Below are 16,693 nucleotides of genomic sequence, written 5' to 3'. Positions count from 1 at the left end.
AGGATTTGAGTGCTACAGAGATTGGCAAGGTGCTTTAAATGTTCAGAAATGTGAAATGTTGCTCTTCGAAAAAACGTAATATCCTATGGGTGTAGTATCAACGAGTACGAACAAATTGGTGCAGTGGTTAGCACAATGGACTTGCATTTGAGAGGACGATGGTTTGAAACCCGTTTCTGGCCATTCTGATTTAGCTTTTCCATAATTTCACTAAATCGCTTCAGGCAAATGCCGGGATGGTTCCTTCGAAAAGGCACGGCCAACTTCCTTCTACATCCTTCCCTAATCCAATGGCACCTTGCTGTTTGGTCCCCACCCCCAAATCAACCATACAAATAAGTGGGTTAACACAATGTTGGGCATGAAGTGGAATGATCACATAGGTTCAGTTGTGGGTAAAGCAGGTGATATACTTTGGTTTTTTGGTAGAGTACTGGGGATGTGTAACCATTCTACAAAGGAGATTGCTTACAAATCACTCGTGCAACCAGTTCTAGAATATTGCTAAAGTGTGTGGGACTCTTACCAGATAGTACTAACAGGGGATATTGAATGTATACAGAGAAGAGTAGCACAAATGTTCACAGGTGTGTTTAATCTGTGGGAGAGTGTCACAGAGGTATTGAAGAAACTGAACTGGAAGACACATGAAGATAGTTTATGTCTATCTCGAGAAAGTCTATTTACAAATTTGCAAGAACCAATTGTAAATGATTCTCTACAAATGTACCACATAGGGATTGTGAGGATAAGATTAGAATAATTACTGCACACACAGAGCATTAAAACAATCATTCTTCCCGCACTCCATATGTGAATGGAACAGGAAGAAGCTCTAATAACTGGTTCGGTGGGATGTACCCTCTGCCACGCATCTCACGGTGGTTTGCAGACTATAAATGTAAATGTAGAAATGACTCTAACTGTGGAAGTGAAAATAATGTGCTCAAGCAGAAACGACAGCAATGAGAATTAATTTCAGTAGCAACTTGATGCTACAGAAATTACAGATGACACATTTTAGCAAAGTATACCTGGACCAGCCAAGACAGGCAGTCATGTGAGAAGATATGTGAAACTAAATAAGAGAAGCCTTTTGATCAGTGTGTAATAAGGCTGAAATATGTCTGATTGAAATTATGAACAATGTGCTATATGTTACTCAACAGTGACATTAATTATTTTGAAATATTGTTAACTGTTGATCATAAACTTGTGCTTTATATATTCAGGTCAACCGAATGAACTATTTGTGTAACTAATCGTGTAACTGCCCATTTGTCAAATCATAACAAGATAAAAAACAACCGATTTTGTGAAATGTAAGAAATTATTTCCATGTACAAGTACGATAGCTAATGGCGATCACTAATTGTCTCTACACATATAAAATATAAAACTGCATAATCATAGTTTCAAATGCTGCCACAGATCAAACTGCCACATAGACAAGCAATGAATTTAGTCCTTACCAACTTCAAACCAATAAATTGACACCATCTTCTTTGCTGTCAGACTGCAACGAGTCTGACTCGCTGAGGTTTATTACAAAAGGCTCCGTAATACAGTCCATACTAATTTCTTGTTGATAGTCAGGCTGTAATTTTTCTCCATACCTTACACACTCCACCCATGCAGAAATTGTGATGCTCTTGATTGCTGCAACTGTAAGACTCTCAACATTTGCAAATTTAAAGTTATTGTTCTTTTCTATGACGCAAGCTTGCAACTGCGCCCATATCGTCTTGATGGGTTTGTAATGACAGTGGTAATCTAATTACTTGGTGCCCATGTTGTTTAGCGATGTCATCACTCTCGCAGGCATGGTAAGCTGGCTTATTTCTGTTGACAAGCAGCACTATGGTTCGTGATGGACTGTGAGGAATGTTATTACTCGATAATCAAGTGATAATATCTGACTTTCTGGTATGGGTAGCAAGGACTTCGTTGAGCTGCACTGAGTGGACACTGGTGTTGTCCACCACAATAACTGAATTTTGGTGGAGGTATGGCAATAATCATTTTGTAAACCATTGTTTAAATAAACTGTATGTTATCTCTCTATGGTAAACCTCAGAGCTCTTTGACTATGAAGCCTTAATTATTAGTTTACTCCCAGAAATAAAGCTTGTGTCCATTGATCCTGCATGTATGATAGTAAGTCAATTAGCTTTACCTACTGTGACCTTAAGACCACCAAATCTGTCTCTCATTTTCCGGCACACTGACCTTGCATCATTTTGGTTCACATAGGTTTCATCGATATAATAAATGTGAGAGTCCCACTGTCTCAAATCTCCTGCATTCTTCTTAAAAATACTCTCCTTGTGGTTATAATATTACTTTTTTCCTTAAGGAATTTTCTCCAGTCATCAATATTACAATGTAAAAAACCTATTTTCTTTAATATCCGTAGCATTGTCCATCACCTGCTGTTAAAATACGATTTCCCTTTCATTTGGGAAACTAAATTGTCTGCAGACGGGTATTCGCCTCTCAAATATGTATCAAGTATTGTCCGACAAAGCATTCTTTGTGAAATCTCCCAGCTTGCCTAGTTCCTTTTTATGATTTCACCGCCTCCCTGGCAGTTTATAAGGAGCTGACCCACTGGCTCTGACAGACACATTCGCTTCGCTGGAGACACGCTGTCAGTTCGCAGTCCCACACTGCACATGTCGGCTGTTCTCGCCTGGCTGTTGCCAACATTGGGGGTGAGAAACACATGGCATTGTGTCATCTGCTTTGTCTTCTCTTTTGAAGAAGTTTTACACTAGGAATGCTATAGCTTATGCTCACTTGTGTAGCACTTGGTGCTTTTCTGATCTGTCAGGCATATGAACTTCACAAACAATATAATCATCCACACACGTACACTGCAAAAGAAATCACTATTACATGTTGAAAGCACACGTAACAATGCACGAAACAGACTGAAGTGGCAGATTGACGCTATTGGCTGGAGTGTCACGTGGTGCACTGTCCCTTGACAGTGTCCATCACCTCACTACCTGCCATCTTAATTGCAAACAGCTGTAGTTCTCTTCTTCTCATAACCTCCTTTATGCCATGTAACAAGGCAGCCTTAGATCTTTCTCTGCTCCTTTCCTAAGGATGGTATAGCAAATCCATACCAGGCGAGCTGCATTTCTGCTATTTTATCTGCGCTTTATCCTTGACTCCTTGACCATGGGTCATTTTCCTAATCACTGAGTTTCTCATAAAGCTCACTGAGATATACTACACGATCTTCTGAGATAGCTCATTACTCCAACTGTGATTTGTTTTTATTTAGTTCCAGTAAGCTCCCGCCACTCACATTCATAGGTCGTTACAGCCTCTACAGTACTACTGTAAAGCAAAAACCAAACAGTGGAAAATCCGTTTCGGAATGTAACAGTGGAAAATCCAGGCTCGAATGTAACAATATCATGAAACATAAAGTTGCTACTCAGAATATAGCTGAGATGCTGAGTCATAGGTAGGCACAACAGAAAGACTGTTCCAAAGAAAGCTTTCGGCCCGTAAGGTCTTCGTCTCTCACACACACACACACACACACACACACACACACACACACACACAACCTCATGAGTTGTGTGTGAGAGTTGTGTGTGTGTGTGTGTGTGTGTGTGTGTGTGTTTGTAGGCGGGGCGGGGGGGGGGGGGGGGAGGAGGAGGACAGTCTTTACAGTCTTTTTGTTGTGCAGCATCTCCACTATATCGTGAGTAGCAACTTTCCTTTCCATAATATTGATACTACTGTAGAGCATCTTCTTTACTTTCCAACTTGTCTTAGAAGACCATAACAGAGGTCTTAGCTCTCTGGATTCTTGCTTTCTCATGGGCTACTCATTGCTATATTTCCCAATTACTTGTTCCATCTTCCGACATTCCTTGGTTTGCTGGTCCTCTACGGTTATGTTTCCTACAATTTCTCTATTGCATAGGTATTCTGTCTTTTGAAAATTTGCTTTCAGTCCCCTTTTCTCATATTCTTCTAATAATTTTTTTGGTATAAAGCAGATGTCATCTTTACTGGCCACCACTAACTGATCACCTACGAAGAACAAGATGTACAAACATACCCTTTGCTATTTGAGACAGAGTTAAAAATGGAAATTTGTTTGTGAATCTGAAATACAGTTGTAGTCCTTTATTTCCTGCTACTTGTGTGTCCTTGTATGGTATAGTTCAGTACATTTCCAGCATTGCCCCCCTCTAATCTGTCTATCTTTTGATGTATATATATCATGTACTTCCAAAATCTGAAATTTCAATGCCTCATCTGTTATTTTTGTTTGTCACACCTGCAGGAGGAGTTGGTAAGCAGATGTTTCGCTCTTGTCTCAGAAGCAAGGTTTCTAATCACCATATTTTGCTAGTGTATGTTAAAAAGTAATTTCTTTAGTAAATGGTCCCTATTTCTGTTGTAGGTTTACCATTGAGAGGATGCCAGATGCATATGGTGCGCCAAAGAGTTAATATAGGAACTACGTTTGTGCCTATGTTAATCACTGTGTAATGTATATGTTGTACTCGTGAAAGAGACTTTGTTGGAATGATGGGAGCCTTTCTTCTGTGTTTTAATCTATGCCATTATATGTTCTGGAGTATATTTTTGAAAAGTCCATTTGTGTTCCAATAGTTTGTGATATAATTGTAACGTGAGCTTATCATTTCCCTCAGTAAGAAAATGTTTTCCATGTAAATGTCAGATTCAAATTAATTTAGTATTCCGTGTTGTGTATTTTGTGTCAATTTCACAACACTTGTATGCTTTTTCTGATTACTAAGTTATAAAAAGAAAAGATCACTAGTGAAATAAATATTCACCATTTGTAATTTCTTTGTAATTAGTGTATACATAAAACAATGAAGTTGCTCCATCATTTGGATCGCATGTTAAACTACAGGTCCTTCTGTAGCTAATTGAAAAACTGTGTGATCTGGTTGGGAACAGGTAAGAGCATAGCACTTCCAGTAAGGACTCCACCCAGTGGTGGATAACGAATCTTCAGGTTTAGAACACCTTTACATTTTTAGTCTTTACAGTCTGAGGTATAATTAAGTAAACAAAAATAACAACTCCTATGTCAGTGTGGCATTCCAAATTGAGAAATTTGCTTCCAAATGTCTTGCTCTCTTTCCCTGTGTGTGGGCAAATTGAGTGTTTCGTACACTATAGATACAAACTTGGCTTTGTAAGAAGGGAGTCAAGATTACTGTCAATTGTAATTGTGTCATGTATTTATGCTTTTAGTATATTTATCACCATATTCTTTAAAATTATTAAAACCTGTATATCCTTTGTTCAGTAATTTGTCATTAATGCCATAAATTATAGCCCTGCCAGTTCAGTCCACACTCATTATTAATACTTGATTATTAATTGCTGATTGTGCTTATCATTGTTCTGAGAATAGCTGAAAATTTCAGTTAACTGTCTGATGAGACATCATTGCTTTCTGACAGATGAACTGTACACAAAATACGGTGGTGATTATTCCTCTTTTGAGCCTTGAGACTAAATGAGGGGGCACAGTGGGAAGACTCTGGAGTCGCATTAAACAGTATGGACACCCAGCCATCCAGATGTAGATATTCCATGGTTTCCCTAAATCGATTAAGACAAATGCTTAAATGGTTCCTTTCTAAAAGATGGCATATTTCATTCCCCATACTTTAATACAAACTTGTGCTCCATCTCTAATAATCTCATTGTCTTCCTTTTTATCAGTAGGTCTGTCATGTTTAGGTGTGTGTAATCAGCAGTTCCAAAAAATTTGAGCTTCATGTTCAATAGGTGTAGTCAATTCTTAATCAAAAGCACATGGTTGTAACTCTGAGGCAAGTCAGTAATGTTTGGAATGGAAAATGACATTCTACTCAACAAACATTGCGCAACAAACTGGCATCAAAATTAAGTCATTGCTAATAGTTTTATTTTTGTTGTTCCTGGTGTTAACTTTCTCCTATAGGTCAGACTGTAATAGGAAGTATATTGTGACATATTTATAAGACTGAGGATAAGTGCCGTGGAAGGTAGAACAACAGTGGGGGACCTATTGCCATAAGAATAATATTGCCACTGTCCCCAACATCCTGACTGACACAGTTCTTTGTGATATAGTTGCCTTCCTGCCAATGAAATTCCAGTTAGAACAGTAGGATATTATCCCCCAATAACATATACAACCAAAATTATGAAAGGGCCTACAAGGCAGAGGATTCCAGCTTTGCATGCAACAGGGACACCAGTGAAGTCCTCGTGTGAAAGCCTATTGAAATTATCTTTCCATTGACAGAGAAAATTTGGATGAAAGAATGTTTTTATCATGGAATATTTGTGATTTTTTGATGGCTATGCAGTTTTTCTTTCACAATAAATATAGTTAGTAAATTGTAATACTTCTGGCACATATCTCCTGAAATTTTTCATAGTGCAATATTTTGCAGAAATTGATACAGGTTAGGTTTTTTAGGCAATTTAGTTGCTGGAATGAAGTAGACTGACAGTGCATTTAATGTCATAAAATCAGCATTACAGTAGGACAATATTACTGAAATGCAGAGCTGTAAAGCCGGCCGCGGTGGTATAGCGGTTCTAGGTGCTCAGTCCGGAACCACGCGACTGCTACGGTCGCAGGTTCAAATCCTGCCTCGGGCGTGGATGTGTGTGATGTCCTTAGGTTAGTTAGGTTTAAGTAGTTCTAAGTTCTAGGGGACTGATGACCACAGATGTTAAGTCCCATAGTGCTCAGAGCCATTTTTGAGCCAGAGCTGTAAATCGTTGTTGAACACACTCTTAGCAAAGTATAAATACTATTTCTTGTAACATTGACTTAACTAAATGATATGAAGCCCCTATTTGCTGCTGGTTACTTCCATTGTGAGTAGAAATATTTGGCACTTAAAGTAAGAGGGATTCATATTAAGAAATTCTTCCATGCAGAATAAGAATGTTCTTTCACTACAGGTTTTACATGGAGATTTGATGTGTGCACCTTATCTCGTGTTCTGCATATGAAAGTCTTACACCCTCAGCAGTAGATTTTAAGGTAGCTTGAAGAAATGGTATACAGTAGCCAATCAAAACTCCCTAGTGGGCAGTGAGCCATTTGTGTATATGTCAACTGGGAGTATACGACCTGAGACAACCGGGATATCCAGGAAAAACCCTGGAATTTTTTAGAGTTCCGTGAATTTTTCATTGTTTTAATTTTCAGTTAAATTTTTGGAATTTTGACTGGTAAGAACCATTACTCTAACAAAGAATATTAATGTATCCCACTACTGCAGAATAATACTTCAGCAATAAAACATGATCAAGAGAAAAAAACGAAAATAACTTAAATTGCAAAGGAAATGAGCCATATACAACAACGACAACAGTGCTCATGCAAGTGTCTGCTAACAGCAAAATGTGTCAAAGGCTTTAGGAAGACTATGCAATGCTTCATAACAACAAATCAACAAATTGCCTCCGATGAATGTGAAGTCACAATTGTTTACATTAGATTCATTTTAGCATTTACGAACGGGCTCATGTGCATGCTCAGTCGAGTCGTGTTTGAGTAGTAGATTCTCCTGCTTCTGGCTACATGAATGTGACTGTCAACTGTGCAAGCAGTTGCAGGAGGAAAAAAAACTTGTTTCACAAAGCACCTAGGATCCAGCACACATTGGTCTATCGATTATTCATATGATTTTTGAAATGCATCCCTGTTGGCTTCTGAAAATTTTTGAACACATTTTAAGTTGATTTCTGAATGAATTGGGTCTGCGAATGATCAGTGTTGTTATAATTTTGGGTGAAATCCATGGATTCAGACTACCAGAATGGAAATAAATGACTAACAGGAATGACAGGTGAAAAAGATTGCATATTATCTTCTCAGTGTACCCAAGAAAATGAAATTTTGACAGAAAATTTTTGGTCAAATCACTACACTAGTTAAGGACCAGTTGTACAGTCTCCGGCTAGCAGCCGCTTAAGTTCTATTCTGGAAGTAACGCGGAAAACGTGTTGTACAAACACGTGACAACTCCTAAACAGATAATAATTGCAGGGTAACTAAACCGGTGATTCTGGCAGGGCTAGTGAAGTTAATTGGCAAACAAATTTTGACAATGGCAAGAATAGCTACAAAATAGGTGATGACAAGATTGTTTGTTAGAACGAGGAAGGAGAAGAAACATGGACATCACACAAATTATAGAAAAATAAAGACGATTCCAAATTTATATAAAAATTTTGTAATACTACTTTTTGATCTCATGCTTGAGAAACTGGTGTGTATGAATGAAATGTGAAACTATTTCCTAACATAAAGCTTTTTGCTTGCAGTAGGCCTAATAGGCATTTGATATTGGTACTTTGTGAATTATGTTCTGTCGTGTTATAAAAATGTAGAAAGGCCCATTTTGTTTTATCTAGCAGACAGTGACAAAATAGACGTAATCAGATCGAGAAACCACGCCAGTCTTGCGTTTTATTTGTATTAACAGCTTTTTCAGTATTAGATAATGATATTTCGATTTTCCATGTAGCAAAACGTTTAACAAAGTTTGATGAGGTATAGTAGAGTCTTTTGCAGAAAGAAAAGCATGCCATGTAAAGCAGTAGCAAGATTAGAGAGAAAAAAATGCTAGGAGCTAAGGATTGAAGAAATGTGTACTTTCTTGCTTGTCTCTTGTCTTTATTGGTTATATGTATCCTATATTTAATATTGTCACACAAAACAGCAAGTTATTAGCTAATATTCAATAAACAGTGCAAATTTTCTGAAGAGTTCTTGTTTTCCAGATTACAAATAATCCCATCCGCTATTAATTGTAAGATTTAAAAGGGGGGGGGGGGGGGGCAGGCTGTCAAACCGACCAACTGGGAGCAGGAAAGGCACCATAGGACATTTCAATTTCCTCTGTCCTGAATATAGTTTGATGGCATCCATTACAAAATATACATGTTTCAATTCCACAGAGCGAAATACAGTGACTTGCGATAGAAGAATGCTGTATGAAGAGACATGGCACTGCACTTTGGCACACTTAAGACCAAATAACATGTCTTACATTTCCATGAACACATATGTTTTATGTTTCAGACTTTTCAGAAAGATGTGCACTACAAGATCAGCATATTTTTGAAAACACGTTTTTCTAGTATTGACCCGGTTCGCAAACATCGTAGATCCGGGGCTGATACGCAGAGCAGTCTGAGTTATAGTGGGTAGTCTCCACGTGACCCGTGTTTACTTTTAGTGATTTTACTGTTTCCCCTTCGTTTACTCTCACATCAAATGAAAACAAAACAGATATCTGTGGTCAAGAGTTATCAAGTGAATTAAAATACATTCACATATCTATGGAAGACTAGTTTCAGGTTTTATTTTATTTCCACCTTTCTTGCAGTCAAGCATTAATCACCTTGCAGAACAATGAAGTTATTTTTGTCTGTCTGCTAAAGAAATTCGACTTTTATTAACCTTTTCTGCAAAGGCAGTCAATGTATTTAAAACAAAGTGTTTAATTCCACACTAGTGACTAGCTTCAACTGTTCGTTGCATTTTAAGTGTACGTTTTCATCTTCTAGCACATATGGCATTATGCCATAATAAAGAACCGTGGACCTTGCTGTTGGTGGGGAGGCTTGTGTGCCTCAGCGATACAGATGGCCATACTGTAGGTGCAACCACAATGGAGGGGTGTCTGTTGAGAGGCCAGACAAACGTATGGTTCCTGAAGAGGGGCAGCAGCCTTTTCAGTAGTTGCAGGGGCAACAGTCTGGATGACTGACTGATCTGGCCTTGTAACACTAACCAAAATTGCCTTGCTGTGCTGGTATTGCGAACGGCTGAAAGCAAGGGGAAACTACAGCCATAATTCTTCCCGAGGGCATGCAGCTTTACTGTATGGTTAAATGATGATGATGTCCTCTTGGGTAAAATATTCTGGAAGTAAAATAGTCCCCCATTCGGATCTCCGGGCGGGGACTACTCAAGAGGACATCATTATCAGGAGAAAGAAAACTGGTGTTATACGGATCGGAGCGTGGAATGTCAGATCCCTTAATCGAGCAGGTAGGTTAGAAAATTTAAAAAGGGAAATGGATAGGTTAAAGTTAGATATAGTGGGAATTAGTGAAGTTCGGTGGCAGGAGGAACAAGACTTTTGGTCAGGTGAATCCAGGGTTATAAATACAAATCAAATAGGGGTAATGCAGGAGTAGGTTTAATAATGAATAAAAAATAGGAATGCGAGTAAGCTACTACGAACAGCATAGTGAACGCATTATTGTAGCCAAGATAGACACGAAGCCCATGCCTACTACAGTAGTACAAGTTTATATGCCAACTAGCTCTGTAGATTATGAAGAAATTGATGAAATGTATGATGAGATAAAAGAAATTATTCAGGTAGTGAAGGGAGACGAAAATTTAATAGTCATGGGTGACTGGAATTCGAGAGTAGGAAAAGGGAGAGAAGGAAACATAGTAGGTGAATATGGATTGGGGATAAAAAATTAAAGATGAAGCCGTCTGGTAGAATTTTGCACAGAGCATAACTTAACCATAGCTAACACTTGGATCAAGAATCATAAAAGAAGGTTGTATACATGGAAGAATCCTGGAGGTACTATAAGGTATCAGATAGATTATATAATGGCAAGACAGAGATTTAGGAACCAGGTTTTAAGTTGAAAGACATTTCCAGGGGCAGATGTGGACTCTGACCACAATCTATTGGTTATGAACTGTAGATTAAAACTGAAGCAACTGCAAAAAGGTGGGAATTTTAGGAGATGGGACCTGGATAAACTGACTAAACCGGAGGTTGTACTGAGTTTCAGGGAGAGCATAAGGAAACAATTGACAGGAATGGGGGAAAGAAATATAGTAGAAGAAGAATGGGCAGCTCTGAGGGATGAAGTAGTGAAGGCAGCAGAGGATCAAGTAGGTAAAAAGACTAGGGCTAATAGAAATCCTTGGGTAACAGAAGAAATATTGAATTTAATTGGTGAAAGGAGAAAATATAAAAATTCAGTAAATGAATCAGGCAAAAAGGGGTACAAACGTCTCAAAAAAGAGATCAACAGGAAGTGCAAAATGGCTAAGCAGGCATGGCTAGAGGACAAATGTAAGGATGTAGAGGCTTATCTCACTAAGGGTAAGATAGATAGATACTGCCTACAGGAAAATTAAACAGACCTTTGGAGAAAAGAGAGCCACTTGTATGAATATCGAGAGCTTAGATGGAAACCCTGTTCTAAGCAAAGAAGGGAAGGCAGAAAGGTGGAAGGAGTATATAGAGGGTCTATACAAGGGCAATGTACTTGACGACAATATTATGGAAATGGAAGAGGATGTAGATGAAGACGAAATGGGAGATACGATACTGCGTGAAGAGTTTGACAGAGCACTGAAAGACCTGAGTCGAAACAAAGCCCCGGGAGTAGACAACATTCCATTAGAACTACTGATGGCCATGGGAGAGCCGGTCCTGACAAAACTCTACCATCTGGTGAGCAAGATGTATGAGAAAGGCAAAATTCCCCTCAGACTTCAAGAAGAATATAATAATTCCAATCACAAAGAAAGCAGCTGTTGACAGATGTGAAAATTACCGAACTGTCAGTTTAATAACTCACACCTGCAAACTCACAGACAAATGGAAGAACTTGGAGAAGCCAACCTTGGGGAAGATCAGTTTGGATTCCATGGAAATGTTGGAACACATGAGGCAATACTAACCTTACGACTTACCTTAGAAGAAAGATTAAGGAAAGGCAAACCTACGTTTCTAGCATTTGTAAACTTAGAGAAAGCTTTTGACAAGGTTGACTGGAATACTCTCTTTCAAATTCTAAAGGTGGCAGGGGTAAAATACAGGGAGCGAAAGGCTATTTACAATTTGTACAGAAACCAGATGACAGCTATAAGAGTCAAAGGGCATGAAAGGGAAGCAGTAATTGGGAAGGGAGTGAGACAGGGTTGTAGCCTCTCCCCGATGCTATTCAGTCTGTATATTGAGCAAGCAGTAAAGGAAACAAATGAAAAGTTCAGAGTAAGTATTAAAAAGCCATGGAGAAGAAATAAAAACTTTTGAGATTCGCCGGTGACATTGTAATTCTATCAGAGACAGCAAAGGACTTGGAAGAGCAGTTGAATGGAATGGACATTGTCTTGAAAGGAGGATATAAGATGAACATCAACAAAAGCAAAACAAGGATAATGGAATGTAGTCGAATTAAGTCGGGTGATGCCAAGGGAATTAATTAGGAAATGAGACAGTTAAAGTAGTAAAGGAGTTTTGCTATTTGGGGGGCAAAATAACTGATGATGGTCAAAGTAGAGAGGATATAAAATGTAGACTGGCAATGGCAAGGAAAGCGTTTCTGAAGAAGAGAAATTTGTTAACATTGAGTATAGATTTAAGTGTCAGGGAGTCGTTTCAGAAAGTATTTGTATGGAGTGTAGCTATGTATGGAAGTGAAACATGGACAATAAATAGTTGGGACAAGAAGAGAATAGAAGCTTTGGAAATGTGGTGCTACAGAAGAATGTTGAAGATCAGATGGGTAGATCACATAACTAATGAGGAGGTATTGAATAGAATTGGGGAGAAGAGGAGTTTGTGGCACAACTTGACAAGAAGAAAAGACCGGTTGGTTGGACATGTTCTGAGGCATCAGGGGATCACAAATTTAGCATTGGAGGGTAAAAATCGTAGAGGGAGACAGAGGTGAATACACTAAGTAGATTCAGAAGGATGTAGGTTGCAGTAATACTGGGAGATGATGAAGCTTGCACAGGATAGAGTAGCATGGAGAGCTGCATCAAACCAGTCTCAGGACTGAAGACCACAACAACAAAGGACCAAACATGATATAGTACAATACTGGCACTCCATGAAAATTTACATCCCAAAAACCACCCTGAAAAGCTTAATATCAGGTCGAGGTAAACTTCATTGGGAATCTGGACATATGACTGTGTACTTTAAGCCAAATTATGCATATTAGTATGGTTCACGAAATTCCAATGCTCTTGGAGTATCCTCTAATGTCTTGCTTCTTTTATGACATAATGTAAGATCTCTTAATGTTTTACACGTACGAACATATGGGCTTCCTACATTATGGTAGCTGCGCAAGCATGGTGTCGCCTGTTATCTGCGCTCTCTGGCTACTGATGAAACAAACCTATTTCTAACAGGTCGCGGGGAAAATATTACAGATGGTGGTTTGAAAAGTGTTACTTTCAAAGTAAATATCCTTTTACGTAAGTTGAACTATGTGCGAGAATGTACCATGAATTTCTTAAATCACAGAGCGTTTGACTCATTTAAAAATCAACTCTTTGATGACGAGCCACTTGGAAGAATTTCGAACCCTGAAGATCAGACATTTATGTCATTATTAAAAATTTTACTGGCACATTTTTGTGATATGTCTTAAAGTGTAACACGCCCAAAAGAGATCAACATTATATGCGAAAGCTTAGCTTCTCATGCAGCTTGTTGACCTTAGAGACCAACATTATATGTGAAAGCTTTGCTTTTCTTGTAGCAACACTGTGTATATTAATTTAAACTATTAACTTTCCCTGTTTGTGTGTTCTTGGTACTTAACAGTGATGTTCCTGTTGGCTGACTACATCACGTGTCTTATGCTCTGATATTCGCTGTCATCGGCTGGCGAGATCACATGACATGAGCTATGACTAGCTTACAAAAGTGCATCGCAATTTCAATTTCAATGACTCAGAAAGTAACATGCGGTGTTTGGTGGAATTCCAGTCTATACTATTGTAATACGAAAATTCACAGCATACATGTTGCTGCACATCAAAGATATTTCCAAAACGTGTCTTTTTTTCCCTGAGTTTCGTTTTCTAAAGTGCCGGGAAATTGTCTGCTTTGTGTGTGTGTGTGTGTGTGTGTGTGTGTGTGTGGGACACGCACAAGCAGACAAGCGTGCGCGCGAGTGTATACCTGTCCTTTTTTCCCCCTAAGGTAAGTCTTTCCGCTCCCGGGATTGGAATGACTCCTTACCCTCTCCCTTAGAACCCACATCCTTTCGTCTTTCCCTCTCCTTCCCTCTTTCCTGACGAAGCAGCCGTTGGTTGCGAAAGCTAGAATTTTGTGTGTATGTTTGTGTTTGTTTGTGTGTCTATCGACCTGCCAGTGCTTTTGTTTGGTAAGTATACCACCTAACCTTCGTAACCTCTTAGTTCATCCCTATGAAATCCCCAAACCACCTTCCCTGCCCTCTGGCTCCTACCCTTGTAACCGCCCCTGGTGTAAAACCAGTCCCATGCACCCTCCCACCACCACTACCACCACCACCACCACCTACTCCAGTCCTGTAACCCGGAAGGCGTACACGATCAAAGGCGAGCCTCATGTGAAAGCACCCACGTGTTTTACCAACTGACCTACCTACACTGTGAAGCCTTCTATGTGGGAATGACCAGCAATAAACTGTCCATTCGCATGAAGGGACACAGGCAGACAGTGTTTGTTGGTAATGAGGATCACCCTGTGGCTAAACATGCCTTGGTGCACGGCCAGCACATCTTGGCACAGTGTTACACTGTCCGGGTTATCTGGATACTTCCCACTAACACCAACCTGTCAGAACTCCGGAGATGGGAACTTGCCCTTCAGCATATCCTCTCTTCTCGCTATCCGCAGGCCTCAATCTCCGCTAATTTCTAATTTCAATTTGCCGCCGCTCATACACCACCTGTCTTTCAGCAACATCTTTGCCTCTGTACTTCCGCCTCGACTGACATCTCTGCCCAAACTCTTTGCCTTTACAAATGTCTGCTTGTGTGTGTGTGTGTGTGTGTGTGTGTGTGTGTGTGTGTGTGTGTGTGTGCGCGCGAGCGAGTGTATACCTGTCCTTTTTTCCCCCTAAGGTAAGTCTTTCCGCTCCCGGGATTGGAATGACTCCTTACCCTCTCCCTTAAAACCCACATCCTTTCGTCTTTCCCTCTCCTTCCCTCTTTCCTGATGAAGCAACCGTTTGTTGCGAAAGCTTGAATTTTGTGTGTATGTTTGTGTTTGTTTGTGTGTCTATCGACCTGCCAGCACTTTTGTTTGGTAAGTCTCATCATCTATATATCCCTTTTTTGTCCAAACTGGGTATCATAAGTATGGTGAACAACCCAAATATAACTCCTTCAAGATATTGAAACCAATAACATCAACAGGTGACAGCAAAGTTAACGGTTATTTTTTAATTGTTGGTGTTCATAACTTTTGTTACCTACTGAGACAATGGAGCATCCCTTTCATTAAATTTCCAGTTAATATTTGCAGAAAGTTTCCAGCCTTATGTCATGCAGCTCAACAGCTCTTCAGTGTAGTTTAATAATCACTTTATTCGCCAGAAATAATTAGTTAAATATCTCTGTGGATCATCCACATACCGAAAGCTTACAAAGTGACCAGAATCGTGGCACTCTGTTCTTTTCGGTGTCTGCACTTGGTTATTTTTAGCATAATGAATTGGTAAAAGTAACATAGTATGTAGATAAAACTAATGGTTGATTTAAAATATTGTAGTTAGGTCAGGGGAAGGGGTGACAGTGAATCCTAATTTAGTATGGATCTTAAAATAATGAGCTTTCTAATCTGTCTCCTTGTTAACTTGGCCAATTTTGGAGTATGATGTGGGTAGGGTAGAAACCACGTCCCATCCCACTTATTGACTGCAGTGGGGGGAGATGTAGTGTGAAAGAAACAGGTGAAACTGATATCACAGTAGATGAGTGTTTAAATACTTTTTGTCATTTCAGTTGTAACTGAATCACCTTACACACTGAAAACCAAAACAATTATATGTAAAAAAAGGCAGGTTGAAGGTAGCAGGAAGGTAATGCCATGCCTGGAAAAGCAATGTGTTCAAACCATCTCTTGGGTTAATGACAGCCTTACCTTCCAAACAATGGGAGCTCAGGTAGGGATGTCACAATGTAGAAAAAGACAGATTGCAACTTACTGTAAAGATAACACACATGACCACTGCCAGAGTTGACAATCATGTGTGTGAGGTGTACTTGCTTGTGTGAATGACTTATGTGTGTATGTAAATGATTAATGGAAAATCTCATATAAAGATGTGAAACAAATACTAACAAAGAGATAGAGGGGCTGGCCAGTACTTACCTCAGCTCAGTACAGCCGATAGATACACATAAAACAGAACCGAAAATTTACGTTCCTAGCTTTCGGAACAAATGTTCCTTCATCGGGGAGGAGATAGGGGAAAGAAAGGGAAGAGGGGAAAGGAGATTCAGTTACTCACAACCCAGGTTATGAAGCAACAGGGAAAGGAAAATAGGGAAGCCAAAGATATCTTTGGCTTCCCTCTGACAACCATGCCTCCATCCTTGTTTCCCTTCCCTATTTTGCTTCATAACCTGGGTTGTGAGTAACTGAATCTCCTTTCCCCTCTTCCCTTTCTTTCCCCTCTCTCCTCCCCGATGAAGTAACATTTGTTCCAAAAGCTAGGAACGTAAATTTTCGGTTCTGTTTTATGTGTATCTATCGGCTATACTGAGCTAAGTACTGGCCAGCCCCTCTATCTCTTTGTTAGTATTTGATGTTTGTATGTGTCTTTTTCTGACAAAGTCTGTGGCCGAAAGCTTATGTGTAAAATGTCTTTTAATTACGCCTGTCTG

General features: G+C 39.3%; 1 protein-coding gene across 2 annotated transcripts in view; it reads left to right on the top strand.

Moving 5' to 3' along the window:
- The window catches only part of LOC126091994 (rRNA-processing protein FCF1 homolog), a 42,985-nt gene extending 38,141 nt beyond the window's left edge, over nt 1-4,844 (top strand). For both annotated transcript variants that reach the window (XM_049907367.1, XM_049907366.1), the window contains one exon: nt 4,436-4,844. In XM_049907367.1, coding sequence (XP_049763324.1) covers nt 4,436-4,484 — 49 coding nt within the window. In that variant the 3' untranslated portion in view covers nt 4,485-4,844. The remainder of the gene's footprint in view (nt 1-4,435) is intronic.
- The last annotated feature ends 11,849 nt before the right edge of the window (nt 4,845-16,693 follow it).

Source organism: Schistocerca cancellata, chromosome 7 (genome assembly GCF_023864275.1).
Source record: "Schistocerca cancellata isolate TAMUIC-IGC-003103 chromosome 7, iqSchCanc2.1, whole genome shotgun sequence".
Taxonomy (NCBI): Eukaryota; Metazoa; Arthropoda; class Insecta; order Orthoptera; family Acrididae; genus Schistocerca; species Schistocerca cancellata.
This window is presented reverse-complemented; position numbering and strand designations above follow the sequence as displayed.